At 38.1% G+C, this 17,105-nt stretch overlaps 2 protein-coding genes across 2 annotated transcripts in view; one reads left to right on the top strand and one right to left on the bottom strand.

The window, feature by feature from the left end:
- Positions 1–253: 253 nt before the first annotated feature.
- On the bottom strand, positions 254–14,522 carry ftr38 (finTRIM family, member 38). The gene is made up of 6 exons (XM_691353.9): positions 13,877–14,522; positions 8,262–8,357; positions 7,901–8,134; positions 7,656–7,815; positions 7,491–7,550; positions 254–5,605 (listed from the first exon to the last, which is right to left on the bottom strand). Exons 1-6 carry the CDS (start codon positions 14,465–14,467, stop codon positions 5,070–5,072), a joined length of 1,677 nt encoding a protein of 558 aa, XP_696445.3. The 5' UTR covers positions 14,468–14,522; the 3' UTR covers positions 254–5,069.
- Positions 14,523–14,961: 439 nt separating this feature from the next.
- Positions 14,962–17,105, top strand: part of ncana (neurocan a) — a 248,356-nt gene continuing 246,212 nt past the window's right edge. The window contains exon 1 of the mRNA XM_073931821.1: positions 14,962–15,058. The gene's annotated coding sequence lies outside the window, so the exon portion shown is untranslated. The remainder of the gene's footprint in view (positions 15,059–17,105) is intronic.

Raw genomic sequence — 17,105 nt, 5'->3', positions numbered from 1 at the left:
CACAGTTCAGTTCACGCAGTCAGTCCAGACGTGCAGTGACTGTTAGACAGAAAAGTGAGCAGAGTTGCATCTGAAAACATGAGAAGCAGTGCTCAGGAGTGATTCTGCCATGTTGCTTTTTGATTGGTCTTCCTGTCACATGAGTTTGAATGTTGCCAAGTCCATTAATCCTTCAATACTGACAAAATATTGTTGCACAATGATTTCCCTATTAAATTATTTATATGAATGAATGAACAGAAAATTTAGACTTACATTTCATAAAAGTTTATTTTAACACATAATAGAACTCCACTATTTTTTAAAATGTTCTACTTCTGTGTACTTTGCTCCGGTTTACTGTGAAAAATGCCCTTCAAACAAACTTGAACTGAGCTGTACAATTACAAAAATCTTGGATATTTAAAAAAAATGTGTAAAATTTGTAAGTATGAGGCAATAATTACAGTTTATTAAATCTAACAAATAACATCAACATTTATAATTGTAATACACTCAAAACTAACTTAGTGTAATCAATTGATTGTATAATACAGGTTTTTATTTTAGTGCAGATTTTTCTGGGATAGTGTTACAAACTCCTGATGTTGGTCTAGAGGAAAATGTGGTTTGACATTTAGTGTACAATTAAAATATGAATTCACATATACAGTGAATAAAGTATAAATACAGTGCATCAGGAAAGTGTTGATAGCGCTTCAGTTTTTCCACATTTGTTTATGTTACAGCCTTATTCCAAAATGGATTAAATTAATTGATTTCCTCAACATTCTACTCACAATACCCCATAATGACAATGTGAAAATAGAGTTTTTGAAATTGTTACAAATTTATTATAAATAAAAAGCTGAAAAAAATCAGATGTACATAAGTATTCACAACCTTTGGCGTGAAGCTCTAAACTGAGCTCAGGTACATTCTGTCTCCACTGATCATTCTTGAGATGTTTCAGCAGCTTCATTGGAGTTCACCTGTGCTCAACTCAGCTGATTGGACATGATCTGAAAAGGCGTACACCCGTCTATATAAGGGCCCAGGGTTGACGGTGCATGTCAAAGCACAAACCAAGCATGAAGACAAAGGAATTGTCTGTAGACCTCCAAGACAGGATTGTCTCTAAGCACAAGGCTGGGGAAGGTTACAGAATCATTTCTGCTGCTCTGAAAGTTCCAATGAGCACAGCGGCCTCCATCATCCGTAAGTGGAAGATATTTAAAACCACCAGGACTCCTCCTAAGCTTAGTGATCGGGGGAGAAGGGCCTTAGTCAGGGAGGTGATCAATAACCCGATGGTCACTCTGTCTGAGCTTCAGCGTTCTTCAGCGGAGGGAGGAGAACCTTACAGAAGGACAACCATCTGTGCAGCAATCCACCAATCAGGCTTGTATGGTAGAGTGGCCAGACTTAAGACACTCCCCGCCTGGAATTTGCCAAAAGGCATCTGAAGGACTCTCAGACCATCAGAAACTCAATTCTCTGGCCTGATGAGACTAAATTTAACTCTTTGGAGTGGCTTCACAACAACTCAGTGAATGACTTTGAGTGGCCCAGCCAGAGCCCAGACCTAAATCCAATTGAATATCTCTGGAGAGATCTGAAAATGGCTGTACACCGTTGCTTCCCATCCAACCTCATAGAGCTTGAGAGGTACTGCAAAGAGGAACTGGCAAAAATTCCCAAAGACAGATGTGCCAAACTTGTGGCATCATATTCAAAAAGACTTGAGGCTGTAATCGCTGCCAAAGCTGCATCAACAAAGTATTGAGCAAAGGCTGTGAATACTGATGTACATGTGATTTTACAGCTTTTTTATTTTTAATAAATTTGCAACAATTTCAAATATTCTTTTTTCACATTGTCATTATAGGGGATTGTGTGTAGAATGTTGAGGAAATCAATTAATTTAATCCATTGAGTAAGGCTGGAACATGAAAAATGTGGAAAAAGTATCAACACTTTCTGAATGCACTGTTTACTGATATCCACAAACAGGCTGATTCAGAGACTGATATTTGTCTCTTGCTGGTTTATTACTGCATTGTCATATTAATGAACAGGGATTAGATGCATTAATCGATGGTCTTTATTACAGTTTTTTTCAAATGCTAAAACACATTTTACAAATGTTTCCTCCATGTTCCCCAATGTCTAAACACAACACCCTTTTCTAAAGCTACACAACCACATCTTCTCACTTCAAAACTCAAACTTTCACACCAAAAGAGCAGCTCGAAGCATTCATAAATGTAAACACTACACACATCATTACACACTACAGCAAAACAATTGAAAACACAATGCTCAGTTTGTGAGAAGGTTCTTTGTTTTATAACTGCCAATGCGTATTTTTAGAAACTTTACAGTAACAGATCTTTTTAGATCTCTGCAGAGGATTAGGCATTTAGATTTGTGAGTTTCATATGAAGAGTATTAATGTATAGAAATAATGCATGTACATATCTGTAACACAACTCAATGCAAAAACAGAATCTATTGCACAACAACAGTACTCTTGAAAACATGATCAGGGTGTGAAGTTTTTTAATTTACTTTATGCACACCACAATCACAATCACAGCATCATGTCACTGAGCTGCATCGGGCCACATCACCTCATCCACCTCACCGGCTATATTGTCTTTTGCCAGGCACCACGAGAAAAACACCCGGGAATGGCAAACCTGCCTTGGAAGGCCTCCACTGGGATGTCAACACAGGCCAACTCTGTTGCCCTTTGGAGGTTCTCTCTAGTGTATGGTTGTCTGTCATAAATCTCCACAATGTGAATAACCCCTCTATAGGGTTCAGGAAAGGGGAGTAGGGTGGCAGAAAGACGTTTAATAAGTGGTTACTGTTGGTGATGAACCACTCTCTGATTTGGTTTCTTCTGTGGAAGTGGACATTGTCTAAATGATCACATGAATGTGATGTGCGGGCGCAGGATGGCGTTTTTGGTGGTCCAGGAGGCTGTCTCTTAGCTCCTCTAGGAAAGTGAGAAGACATTGGGTGTTGTAAGACTCAAGGACAGCATGCCGGTGGACAAGCCCCTCTGAACCCCTGGCAGCACTCTAAACTCTAAACTTGCTTTTATACATGTGCTCACAGCAATAGCAACAAGTGTCTTAAAGGGCACATAGTTTACCCCTTTTTTATGATTTAATATTAATGGTATGGTTCTTCTGAGTGTGCCAGTTTAGGTTCAGTTCAACAGACAGTTTCGATTTTTAATGTGTTTAAAAGTGTCATGTTGGGGGCGTTTACAGTTTGCTGTTTTAGAGGCGTGTTGCGTCACAGTTTCGGCTTCCCGCCCAACGTAACAAGGGGGCGGAGCCAAGAGCTCCTACGCTCTGTGTTTACAACAGACAGGCTGACATAGAGAGAGAGAAAGAAGCTAAGCTATGCTAGGATGAGCATTCAGCCATAAGTTACATGTTGGACACGGACACAGACCAAGCAGAGAATACAAAATCATTTGTGTCTTTGTATAGTCTCGGTGTAAAAGTGCTGAGCGTGTACACCGAGACTAATAACCACACACACTGAATTAACTTAAGCTCCGCTGCATTCGCGCCGACAGAAACCCACGCAGCGCCGAGCTGCTGATCCGAAGCTCACTGCGTGTAGCCTGACAAAAACCCACGCAGCGCTGAGTCACTGACCCGAAGCTTCACCGCGTACACGCCGACAGAAACCCGCGCCCAGAACTCCGAAATGCACGTCGCCACGCAAAAGGTACAAGCAATAATTCCGATTCCAGCGATAATGTGGAGAATACTGATCTTGTGTTGAGCCCAATGAGCTCTTCATAAAAAAATAGAGCATGGGTGTTCCTTTAGCGGTATCGCTTTGACTCATGCTGAAAATGGCGGACGTGCAACAAGAAACTGAGGATATGATCGTGACGCGAGGCTGTCAATCAATATTGGTGGGCGGGGGGACCGCACTCTTACATCAAGTTGCAGATGGTCTGAAAACCGATCCAATTGGCCCGCCGCTTTTTTGTTGTTAAATTGAAAATAAAAAAGGACTGGGTGTGTTTATATCAGCCCAAAATGACGGTCTATACACTATACTTGCACACATGTCTGTCTAAACAGCTTGAAAAGTAGATTTTTCACCATAGGTGCCCTTAAAATTTTGAGTCGTTGTGTGTAATGAATGATGCCTGCTGTGTTCATTGTGTTCTAATATTGCTGACTGTGGCAAGCATTTTGCATCACATGAGCTTTCGTTTGAGAATATGAGCAGAGTTCTTTAGCAACTTGTGTTTTAGCAAGGAAAAATGTCTTTATATTTATGAGAATGGAGGATTGTGTTTTGTGAATTGTGTCTTCATGTAAAGTGTGTTTGAGATATTGGAAAATGGTGTCTAGAATTAGTAAATGTGTTTAGACAACTGGTCATTTGGTTTAGAGGATTGGCTTTTGTGTTTTAGCATTTGAGAAAATCTGTATTATCATTGCTTTTGACATTATTATTATTATTAGCCAATTATTTTATACTTATTTCATTTTGTTTGTGCAAGTAAAACACTGTTTTACACAGGATTATGTAGCAGACATTATACAACTTCATAAATGCATTTATAAAAAATTAACTATTGATCTGTGATATTGGCCTTTCTCAATCTGGAGCTGATGTGCTGCTGATTTTAATATGAACAGAAATCAGCCAAATATGAATGCATTTCTACAATCACACTTCATTACAACTTATGAACACAAATGATGAATAAAATTCTAATGAATTATAAAGACTATGAATTTGATGAACATATTTTGCACATGGGTAACACTTTACAATATGGTTGCTTTAGTTAATGGTAATTACTAACATGAACAAACAATAAACAATACATTTATTACAGCATTTATTTGTGTTTGTTTATGTTAGTAACTCAGTGCATTAACTAATGTTAATAAGCAAGAATTTGGCTTTAAAAATCCATTTTTGTTAAGCTATGATTAATAAATGCTGCACAAGTATTGTTCATTCCTAGTTCAAGCAAGTTAATAAAGCCTTATTGTAAAGTGTAACGCTCACATGTACATATACAATATCTGCATCATCTACACTGTCAGATCACAGATCTTCACCTTTGCTAAATAAACATAGAATCCAGGATAGAGTGTGTGTGTGAATGTGGTGTGGAGTGTGTGTATGAGGCTCATTGTTGTGTCAGAGACGCTGTAGAAGGACAGAGTTCCTGCACTGTGATCCACATACACTCCTATTCTAGAGGAGCTGACGGAGGGTTTACGGAGATCAGTCTTTATATTATTATGCCAGAATGAGAAACTGTTATCAGAGCAGAACAAACTCCAGGACTGATCATTGTTTCCAAATCGACACTCATTACCTGAACCCTTCCTGCTGATGCTCTTATATGACACTGATAAATACACACTTGCACTGCTACACTCCAGCTCCCAGTAAGAGCGTCCACACACACTCTCTTTACATAAGACCTGAGAGAAACCATCAAATCTGTCTGGATGATCAGGATACGGCTGGTCTGAACCGTTTATTTCCACCGCTGTGTTTCCTTCAGACAGAACCAGCTTTTTATTCACTGTGTTTGGATCCAAAGTGAACTGTTGAGAATCTGAAGAAGATAAAAACAATCAGGTAAGATATCAATTTATGACTAACAATAATGAAATCATGACTGTATTATTATTGATCTTTAATTGATCATATTTAATAATGTCATTTAATCATCAAAACCAAAACAATGTAATACAACCTCAGTAAATGTCATTATTCAAATTTTATTTGCACTTTTGCATATTGAGAAACAATAACAATGAATGTTTTATATATACATAGCATGATTTCCAGAAGTCACCACTAATATATATATATATATATATATATGTATGTGTGTGTGTGTGTATATGTTTGTATGTATATATGTATATATATATATATATATATATATATATATATATATATATATATATATATATATATGTATGTGTGTGTGTGTGTGTGTGTGTGTGTGTGTATATGTTTGTATGTATATATGTATATATATATATATATATATATATATATATATATATATATATATGTATATATATGTTTACATATATGTATATGTATATATATGTTTATATATATATATATAAATATATATAAATATATATATATATATATATATATATATATATATATATATATATATATATATATATATATATATATATATATATATATATATATATATATAAATTAGTGGTGGGTCGTTATCAGCTGCGTTAACATGAGACTCTTATCAGGCGATTAAACAAAATATCGCCCGATAATGATAATCTATTCTCAAAGTTGGGTTGGGTTGGGAGTCTATTCTACGCAAGCTATGATGACTTTCACCTTGATATTTTAGTGCGGATGTATACCTGACCGGTGAGCCGTCTGACAGAGAAGTGCCCTTCTGAACCAAATCAGCAGGATGCCCTTCTGGATCTTTCACTTACTTCGAAAACACTACTGACTACGCTTACATGGACATCATGGATCTTGTCGGAAAATATGGTGAAAAGTCCTACATGACGGTAATAGTTTGATTGCGGTGTTTGCTTCAATAACTCCACTAATATCTGCATACTCCACATCTTAATTCCATTTCTGTTTAGTTCTGTTACGACTTTAGGCGGATTAAGGTCATCAGTAATGGCTGTTTGGAGCTTATGTAGGTTCAACATTTATGTTTAACTGAATAAGCAGTGGGTAAACACAAGCACATCTTACTGAACATCATTTATTTTCATCACCAATTATCAGAGTAGAACAGTTTCTCAAGCAGTTTGTGATGCATTTTGGAAACAGGAGATGAGCCCCTGGTCTAATGCGCCACCTGGCTTGAGAAACCCGTTAAGACTTATTATTTGGGAAGCACACATATTCTGAATGCCTTCGGCAGAATTCAAATGAGCTTTTTTAATCTTAAAAATATTTCAAAGATGATTCCTTGAATTTACTTAATTTTTTTAAGTTAATGGGTTGTGAACAGTTTGTTAATGTTGAATTTAAACAAATAAATTAAGTTGAGCATCACTAAATTTAATTTGTTTGTTTAAATTCAACACAAAAAAATTGTTTGCAACAATTTTGCAGACATTTTTTTCAGTGTAGATTAATTCCAAGATTACAGTGAGATTAATCTAGATTATTATTATTTTTTATTTATGCCCACTTATCTATTTGCCTACACATTCTGTTAATATTCAGAAGCATAAATAAGCACATTTCTGTTTAGTGTCCTGCAGATTTAAAGGTTATGTGAAATTAAAATTGTTTAGATGTTCGTTTAGTATGTTTCAGAAGGGTTTCTATAAGCGAGTGTCCTATAAAACAGAGACAAAATTCACATCTAGAAGGAATAAACACATTATATAACTGAATGCTTTCACTGCTAATAAAAACATCAAGATTTGAGCAAATCAGCACAGTTAATTCTGTTTGTTGATATATTTAGAGTGACTTACACTGGAGGAACTGCTCACGCGTCTGTGGTTCAGGAGCGGGAATGATGCTAATGAATCTCACTGTGAAGACAAACACATGCATAATCGTAATTTATTTTTATAATTTAATAATCATTGTGCAATACATGATTTATTATGATAGACATTAGGAAATGTAAAGCTTACCTTTGTCAGATATGGTCTTCATCTCCTCAGTGCAGAACTGCTGCAGTTTGTCGCTAAGACGAGACACAGATTCAGTAACTTTATTAAAAGAGAGCTGTGAGCTGATAAAAAAGCTGGATGAGTCTGTAGATCCAGGAGGGACAGAGAGAGACTGGAAACTCTACACAGACACAACAGAAACAGCAGCTGAAGACACACAAACACAATCTCTGCTCCACATGCTCTTCCACTGTCCTGTGTGTCACCTGGAGGAAATGGATGTGATCTTCTGTGTGTGAAAGCTGCTCCAGCTCAGCGTTTCTCCTCCTCAGATCATTGATCTCCTGCTCCAGTCGCTCCAGTCGTTCTTCAGCTCCACTCACTGCAGTCTTTTCTCCATCTCTGATCATCTGCGTGAGCTCCGAGCGGCTTCTCTCAATCCAGCAGATGAGCTGAGTGAAGATCCTCTCGGTGTGGTCCACTGCGGCCTGTGCAGAGTGCTGTCAGACACACACGCACGCACGCACGCACACGCACACACACACACACACACGCACACACACACACACACAGAAGCATTGGAGTGTGAAAGGCCTCTTCAGCGGCTGTTCTTCTGCTCAAACTCACCTTGTGAGACTCCACAGCCTCTCTCAGCTCCTCCAGCTCCTTCTGTCTCTCCTGGAGTCTCTGCTGGAATCTGCTCTGGGTTTTCTTTAGCCGACACTGAAGGATTTAAAGCAAAGTACAATATATGAAATTAGACCAATAATTAACAACGCAATCAAACTACCAACAGAGAAATATAAAATAAGTTGCTGTTAATTATCTCTATAAAAAGATTATAAGTGTATTTTATTGTAATTTATGCATCAATTCTGTCATTAATGGTGCTTTAAGGAATTGTGTGGAGCTAAACATCTCGCTACTTGATAGAAATCTGAAAGATCTTATATAAACCATTTTAAAAGTATAAATAATCTATTTAAAGTAGTTTAAGTGAGCAGTAATTACATTTTAAAACTTGGCTAATTCTGGTTTCTCTTCTTTGCTAGCATGAATAAAACACTGTTTGCTAGAATGAGTGAAGGTAGTCGAGTCCTGTGTGTCTATAAGATGTTCTGAGCTAGAGATATTGAGCTTTTTAAATGGTTGCTAGGGTAGACTGTTTTGTTGCTAGGGAGTGATTTGGCATAGCAAGCTCTGTGTCTGTATGTCATTCAGATTTAAAGAAGTGCTTCAGGTCTGGATTGGTAGGCTGGTGTAAATGAACGGCTCTCCAGGGTGATGTTGAAAGAGTTCTTGATCATCTGAGTCCAAACAGCAACTCTCAGGTGTCTTCAATGCTGATCCACTGATATTCATATCATTCCTTCCCCATTCTTTCCCTATGTCTAAGCTAAAGCTGCTTGCTAAGCTGTAGCTAGAACGTTTAAAGGTCAGTTTTATATTGCAGATGGTTAGACTGAGTGAATTGAGCAGAACTATTAGTGAATGAAAACATCCAGCTGAGGTTTAAATTTAAAGATGCACCGTGTTTAAAACTAATTATTCTTTAGCGAAATAATTGACTCAGAGTTGAATAAATTAATAGAGTTGGGTTTGGATCTTTTGTTTGATCGCATCAACGTCAATACGGTACATCACCAAATATGTACTTCCAGTTCCAAGGGTGCAATTCTGGTCTGAGAGGTGGGGGGGACCAAATCTGAGTGATGGTGATACTGTTGTGGAATGTTGGTGATAGTTTTAGAAATGTGCAGCAATGTTGAGCAATTGTGTGCAGAAAAGCCTACATTTGAAAAATAACTTTTTTTCAACTCTCGAGGGAAAATTATAGCATGAAGTAAAGTGCTATATCTAAAAAAAGTGAGGGGGACATGTCCCCCCTGTTCCCCCCGGGAATTGCGCCACTGTCCAGTTCTGTTAAAACGTGAACATGCTTTTCCTCCACACACTAGCGGAGGCGCGAGGGATCACGGGACTGATCATGACGCAAAGATGACGATCACTGACAGAGATTCGGCTGCGAGCAGGGCTGGATCAAACTAAACAGGCGCTCTAGGCAAAAGATGATCATGCCGCTCTCAAACCGAAAGCGAAAACGGGAGACAAGGGTGTGATTGCGCGTATGATAGTGAGAACAGGGGCGGTGGGGGGATTGCCGCAGACGAAAGTGAAATGTCGCGGATGTTGCCTTCTCTATTCTGCCGCGCTAGGCAGCCGCCTGGGTCACCTATATGGGCGTGCAGGCCTTGGCTGCGGGGAATAGAGGGTTAAAGTTCATTTTTATAACAACACCACAGTATAGCCAACTTACTGCTGTGTGTGATCCTGTCATTTTTCAGATTTTTGATACGATAACCTACACTGCAGCGTGAGATTCACCAGCCGTTCGCTATTGAAGGAGCAGCAGAGACTATGGGACTTAGTCAGTAACTGTTACAGTTCATATTGACCAGTTTCTTCTTCCTCCGGATCATAATGTAACCCTTATCTATGTGTTATTGATGCGTTTTCTATTGCGTTATTTTTACAGTATTTGCCATTTTCTTATTAGGACCAGATATCAGAAGATTTTACTTCGCTCACAAGAGTGTATAGAAATAACAACCAATTTTAGATAGTCAAATAAGTCAGACTCAAAGATAAAGTTAAATAACTGAGGTACTGTAAGTATATTGTTTGAGCAAGTTGGATTGAAGAAAACAAAATAAAACAAATAAATAAATGTCAAAACAGTTCAGTTTGACGAATACTAGAATAAAACAATCAAATATATAATGAAATCACCCACACTTTAGATGATAAACTCACTTCAGACAAATTCAGTTTCACAAATCATATACAATGGGGAAGAAAAATTAAAAAACGAAGGAAAAATTTGAATAAAAGTAGTAATTCAGAGTCCAAGTTCAATGTTCAACACTCAAAAGTTGTTTATAGTTCCAGTTCGATGTAAAAAATCCAAAAAATCAGTCCAGATAGAGAAAAATCCAAAAAAATGAATAAAAACAAAAATATGAACGCAGTGTAAGTGCAAGAATGTTTTGTCCTACCAGTTCAGTGAGCAACGGATTATTTTACTTCCAGTTACTATCTTTCAGAAGGGCGGCTCGCCATATCCGGACCACCGAGAAAGCATCCACGGCAGGGACAGATCGGGATTTTGTAGCAGAAACACGAAAGAGGAACACACGCACACACACACAAAAACCCGGCCAAGGAAAGATAAAGATGAACAGGGAGAATAAAGAAGAATGTGTCTCGATTAAATATAAGTTTTCTGTTGTCTTGGACGGTTTAATGTACTCTACTCGCACTTCTCTCATTTCAATCACTTGTTGTCAGCTTCCTATCCCTAAAATCTGAAACTTTAGGGCTTTCTTTCAGTCAATCACCGAAACAATATAATTTTTAGATAATTTGGATTATCTAAACTGCTGTTTCAAGGTGTCTAATATCGTTCAATCTGCTCGCGCTGATTAATCAAAGTGACTCTCCGTCACGGCAGGTCTCTCACACACGCAAGGGGGCGGAGCTAACCTCCGACCTCCACCAAGTCAAAACTTACTTTATTCTCTATTTATTATTAATATTTAAACACTATGTATATAATATAAATGAACTTTATTTAATATTTCTCCTCTCAATCATAAAATAAAATGTTAGAATTTAAAATAAACTATTTATAATTTGTTTTAGTGACCTAGTCAGTGAGCTGGGTTACAATAACATGTAAGTGTGATTAAAATTCTTGCCTGATTTTGTGTAGTTTGTGTTTAAATGTGTGTTGTAACTCGCTCAGTGTGGCTTGTAGTCACGTATAGATTATAGATCAGTGCTTGTACTTTGTCTCTCAGGTTAAATCTGTAAGAGGCTGTTCACATATTGAGTCCAAAACCACAATAAAAACGTGACATGTGCGTCTTCCTTTACTGATTTAAATGCGTTTCTGAACTGGTGATCCTCTGCTGTTTGCCTTTGCTATGGCCACCATCAGCCATTCCTACACACACATGGTCAATTTTTAAAATAGTTCAACTTTTGCTAATGTGAATTAATACTGAATGTGTGTCGCTGTTGATACTTGGGGTTAGGTTTAAGAGCAGAGCAACATGCTGGTCGTTAACTGCATTGATTTACTGCACTCCTGCATTGGGCTCTCATATACTCTCTCTGGCTGCTGTTTCAAAGCCATGATGGGTTTCCTCTCCGTCTCGTGCTGAACCCAGTCGACCAATTGCAACAGACTGGGTCATCGGTCCAATAAGCGCAGATTAACTTCGCACTAGGGAGGGGTATGGGAACAAATGAATCACTAGACAATTCAAATGGGGAGCCGCTGGAATAATTATTCATTCATTCATTTTCTTGTCGGCTTAGTCCCTTTATTAATCCGGGGTCGCCACAGCGGAATGAACCACCAACTTATCCAGCACGTTTTTACGCAGCGAATGCCCCTCCAGCCGCAACCTATCTCTGGGAAACATCCACACACACTCATTTACACACACTAACACACACACTCATACACTATGGACAATTTAGCCTACCCAATTCACCTGTACCACATGTCTTTGGACTGTGGGAGAAACCGGAGCACCCGGAGGAATCCCATGCGAATGTATTCGGTAAAAACAAATGCATATTATAAGACAATGGAAAGTGTTTCTGAACCTTGCACACATATCAGCCTGCTGTTGAAGACCCCTAAAACCAAATTGTGACCTTTTTTGATGCAAAATAATTGACCTTAAATTGACAGTAAATTTCTGGCTAATAATGGCATTACTTTCACTGTAAAATACTGTGTGTAAATTCACAGCAAATTACTGTGAGGTAGTTCACAGTAATTTACTGTGATTTTGTTACATTAAATTTCTGTGAAATTACAACCTGTGGAATTACAGCATTACTTCACAGTAGACATAGATATATACACTAGATATCGCATAGGGACCCTGAGCATGCATCAATAGCGCCGCCATATTGGTACAGTGCTCCCAGGACAAATGTCATTCAACCGCACTAGTCAAGACAGTGTTATTACGTGAAAAGACTTTAGCTCTGTCTTTGGGTGTAGTAACGAGCAAACAAAGAAAACAAAGCACAAAGGCAGAACATTTCATAGGTAACATTAAGTTTTTTCTGTTTTTGTATGTTCTGAACTTTTGTGTTAATCAGGTAACGTTATTGATGATAACAGTCACTTACTGCATTCACCATACGGCAAAGCAGCTCCAACTCGCACTAAACACTCGGCTTATGCTAGTTTTGTTGAATAAAATCAGCAAACAATGCAAAAGAAACATGACAACGAGATGCTGCGCTGCCAGAAACTTGTATTATTGTCGGCTAGTGAACGAGTCGTTCCTAACGGCGATTCATTCACAAACGAATCGCTCCCTCCGTCAGTATGAGAAGTGAAAGCAGGAGAGGAGCTGTGTTTCAGGACATGATTAGATCAAATTTAACAGGCAGGGTGAATAGTACATTTCTCTACACACAAACACAAGCTTTTTGTCAGGAATGCCCGTGCGGTCACTGATCCATCAATGTAGAAAAGTGATGTAAAATTATAAGTTTTGTAATTAGAAAAAAATAAATGCATACTAACATCCGGGAAAACATAGATATATGTGTATATGTGTAATTCTCTGGCTCTGGATGGCCACAGTCCTCCACTGCTGCTTGGTCCCGCATTCATTTTATTGGAGCGCTACCCTGTACTAAAATGGCGGCTCTATTGACGCATTCCTTCCAATAGACAACAACAGGGTTGGCGACATCTAATGTATATATCTATGCACAGTAGAGAGTAAAGTCCATTACTGTGACTTTACAGTATTATCTTGTAGAATTATCTATGTTTTACTGTGTGTGGCTTTCCTCAGCTAGTCATTCTGACATTTACCCTGACTTCAAATCATTTGGATATTCAATAGTGTTTGGTTTTATGAATCAATTACATTTGTTCCAGTTTATTACATTTTTGGCTAAGCACAAAGTTAAGTTATATTTCCATATTAACCTTATAGATTTAAATAAAGGTCCAGTGCACCCAAAAATGAAAATTTACTATGACACATTCACATACCTGTGGCTTTCAGACTGGTTTATCTGGATGAGGAGCGTTATGCAATTGAAGTCTAAGACAACAAGAATGTGGCCCTTCAGGAAATGAGCCAGATGTATTTGAAGGGACATTTATTATTTATTATTGGGGTCAAGTGTGTTCTTACCTGTTTTTTAGTCCTCTGTGCTGCAGCTGAAACAGTGTCATGGTTTTTATGTCCATCGAGCACACACAAAGAACATATACAGCAGTGATCAGTGCGGCAGAAGATCTCCAGGAGTTTCTTGTGTTGTTGGCAGATCATCTCCTTCAATCTGTGAGTGGCTTCAATCACTTTGTGTTGATTTCCTGGATTCAGTTCTTGATGGAGCTGGAAATGAGTGTGACAGTAAGAGTTCAGACATACCAGACAGGACTTGACGGCTCTGTTTTTGGCTCCAGTACAGACGTCACACTCCACATCTCCAGATGCAGCGGGACTCTGAGCAGGACCAGCAGCTTGTAGTTTGCTCTTCTGCAGTTTCTCCAGCACTTCAGCCAGCATGGTGTTTTTAGCTAAAGCGGGTCTGGGGCTGAAGGTCTGTCTGCACTGAGGGCAGCTGTAGACTCTCTTCTGATCCTCCTGATTCCAGCAGTCTGTGATGCAGCTCATACAGTAACTGTGTCCACAGGGAATGGAGACTGGATCCTTCAGGAGATCCAGACACTCCGAACAGCTGAACTTACAATGAGCCAAAGAAACACTGGATTCTGCCATTATACAGCTCAAACTCACAGACAGAGAGAGACACCGACACAACACACCCAACACTGATTATTGCTTTCGCTTTTCGGGATTACTCTAACTCTGACACTCCCTCCCTGTGTGCGTTATAACAAACTCCGCCACTAGAGGACAGTCTAATGCAGAAATAAACCCACAACAGTGCAAAATGAATATATATATACAAGTTATATTACGTTTTAAAATGCTTAGTCAAGCTCATATGAATTTTAGGTGATCACTTTCTGCTCATTAAACTCATCCATTCATTGATATGCAGATAATTTAATAAGTAAAAAAATAAAGTGCAACATTCTAGTCAGTGTGAAGGAATTAATAGACTTGGCAACATCCAAACTGCGTGAGAGGAAGACCAATCAAAGGCCGTGTTTCTGCTTGAAGCGGCGCTGTGCAAACCGATTGGTGGAGAATGACATCAAAGCACCGCCAGAGGTTCTATTAAGAATGTGGCGCGGTGCTTTGATGTCACCGAACCACACCTACACAACAGTGTTCCCACCCTGCACCGCGTGTTGAGTTGATGCATTTCAGCATTTTAGGACGAGAAGTTTAGAGAGAATTACAGTAAGTGTGTTTTCAGTGATGTCTGCATTGAGCTGATTACAGTTTCATATCAAGATGAATAAGAGGTAAAGGGTAAACCTAAAATGGTCACAACATGTTTGTAGCTATTGAACTGTCTGTGGTTGTTTTGATGTTGCCATGTTTTGCATGTGGTTGTCAGTTGTTTTATGCGTAAATAACACCAGTGGTGTAAAGTAACTAATTACAAATACTTAAATTACTCTAATTGAGTAGTTTTTCTCAGGAATAGTAATTTAGTAAGTAGTTTTAAAAATATGTACTTTTACTTTCCTTTGAGTGCATTTTTAGTTCAATAATCAGTACTTTTACTCCACTACTTCAACCTTCAGTCACTACTTTATTTTTTCTTGTCTATGGGGATTAGAAAAATCAGTCCTGTGATTCCTGTCCAATCAAATCACACATAGAAGGTAAATCGCGTCATAATGAACTACCTCAAAATAGGGTTGATCAAAAAATATATTAATGCAATTCAAATATATTATATGAATTGATGTTTACTTTAAACTTATTATAATATATCATTATACTGTTCAATTATAATGATTAAAATATATATTTTTTGTCAAATAATTTTGTGGCTAAAAAGTATCGGTTCAGGTACCGTTTTAAAAGCATCAATTTAGCACTGGTATTGAAATAACCCCAAATGATATTCAACCCTACCTCAAAACATGTGCGCTTTATAACTGCAGCAAACTGTTTGGAAGCATTAAAAGTGTACAAGGTGTCCAAAATCTTTACATGCATCGACCCAGAGACTGTTAAGATGCAGGTCACTGATGAGAAGATGACAGATGTTTACTGTATGATGATCGAAATGGCCTTAAACTGGCCAGCAGGCACAAGATGTCAACATGACGTCAGAATGAAGTTGTACCCCAGTGTCATAGGGATGTTGCATTTTGTTTTACCATGAAAATCATGGAAGTGTCAGCATGTGATGCAAAAATGACGTTGGAAGTTTGCTCGACATTGGATTTTGGTCACTTTCCAACACAACCTAAAGTCAACCAAATATCAATGTCATTTGATGTTGTTATTGAACAAATAACGTTGTGCTTAGATGCTGGCTAGACAATCTAACCTAATGTTAATGATGTTGTGTGCCTGCTGGGCAATAACTAAATGTACTACAGAATGTTACGTTTACACACACATGCACAAATTACATGTAAACACAACAGCTTTTAAAAGCGTAATACTCACTACTCTTGAGAACATTTGAAAGGTCTACTTTTTACTCATACTTTGAGTAATATTTACAACAGATACCTTTACTCTACTTACACTACATTTTTAGGCAAGTAATGATACTTTTACGGTAGTATGATTTTTCAGTACTCTTTCCACCACTGAAAAACACTAAATGTATAGTCGCTGATACAGAGAAAGAAACACAAGATACAAAGAAACCTAAAGTGCAGCTTTTTGCCAGTGTTAATACAGACAGAGGATCAGCAAATAAATAATAATAATAAACTAAAAACTGCGCAGGGTTTCCTTTTTTAGGCAAATAAAGTGAACTTGTAAAACCTATTTCTTTAAATACTAGTTAGTTTGGTTTGCTAAAGGCTACAGGTTGCGGGTCAAGATAACAGCCTCACTCCAGAGAATGGTCTAAATTTTCATTTATTGATTGGCCTCGTCTTGAGTGTGTGGTTCTAAAATGAATACAAATATAGAATTGATATATATACAGAAAAAGCTTAACATGAATTATAAGTATGAACTGAAGCAAACATATTGTAAATTATATTATAATTAATTATAAACAAGGAAATGCAGTGGCTCAGTAGGAAGTTGCTATCACCTCACAGCAAGGTCGCTGGTTCGAATCTCGGCTCAGTTGGCTTTTCTGTGTGGAGTTTGCATGTTCTCCCTGTGTCTGCGTCGGTTTTCTCCGGGTGCTCCGGTTTCCCCCACAGTCCAAAGACATGCGGTACAGCTGAATTGGTGTGTGTATGAATGAGTGTGTTTCCCAGAGATGGGTTGTGGCTTGAAGAGCATCCGCTGCATAAAAACT

The sequence above is a fragment of the Danio rerio genome, chromosome 2 (genome assembly GCF_049306965.1).
Source record: "Danio rerio strain Tuebingen ecotype United States chromosome 2, GRCz12tu, whole genome shotgun sequence".
NCBI lineage: Eukaryota > Metazoa > Chordata > Actinopteri > Cypriniformes > Danionidae > Danio > Danio rerio.
The sequence above is the reverse complement of the archived record's forward strand: the minus strand, read 5'-3'. Positions and strand labels throughout refer to the sequence as shown.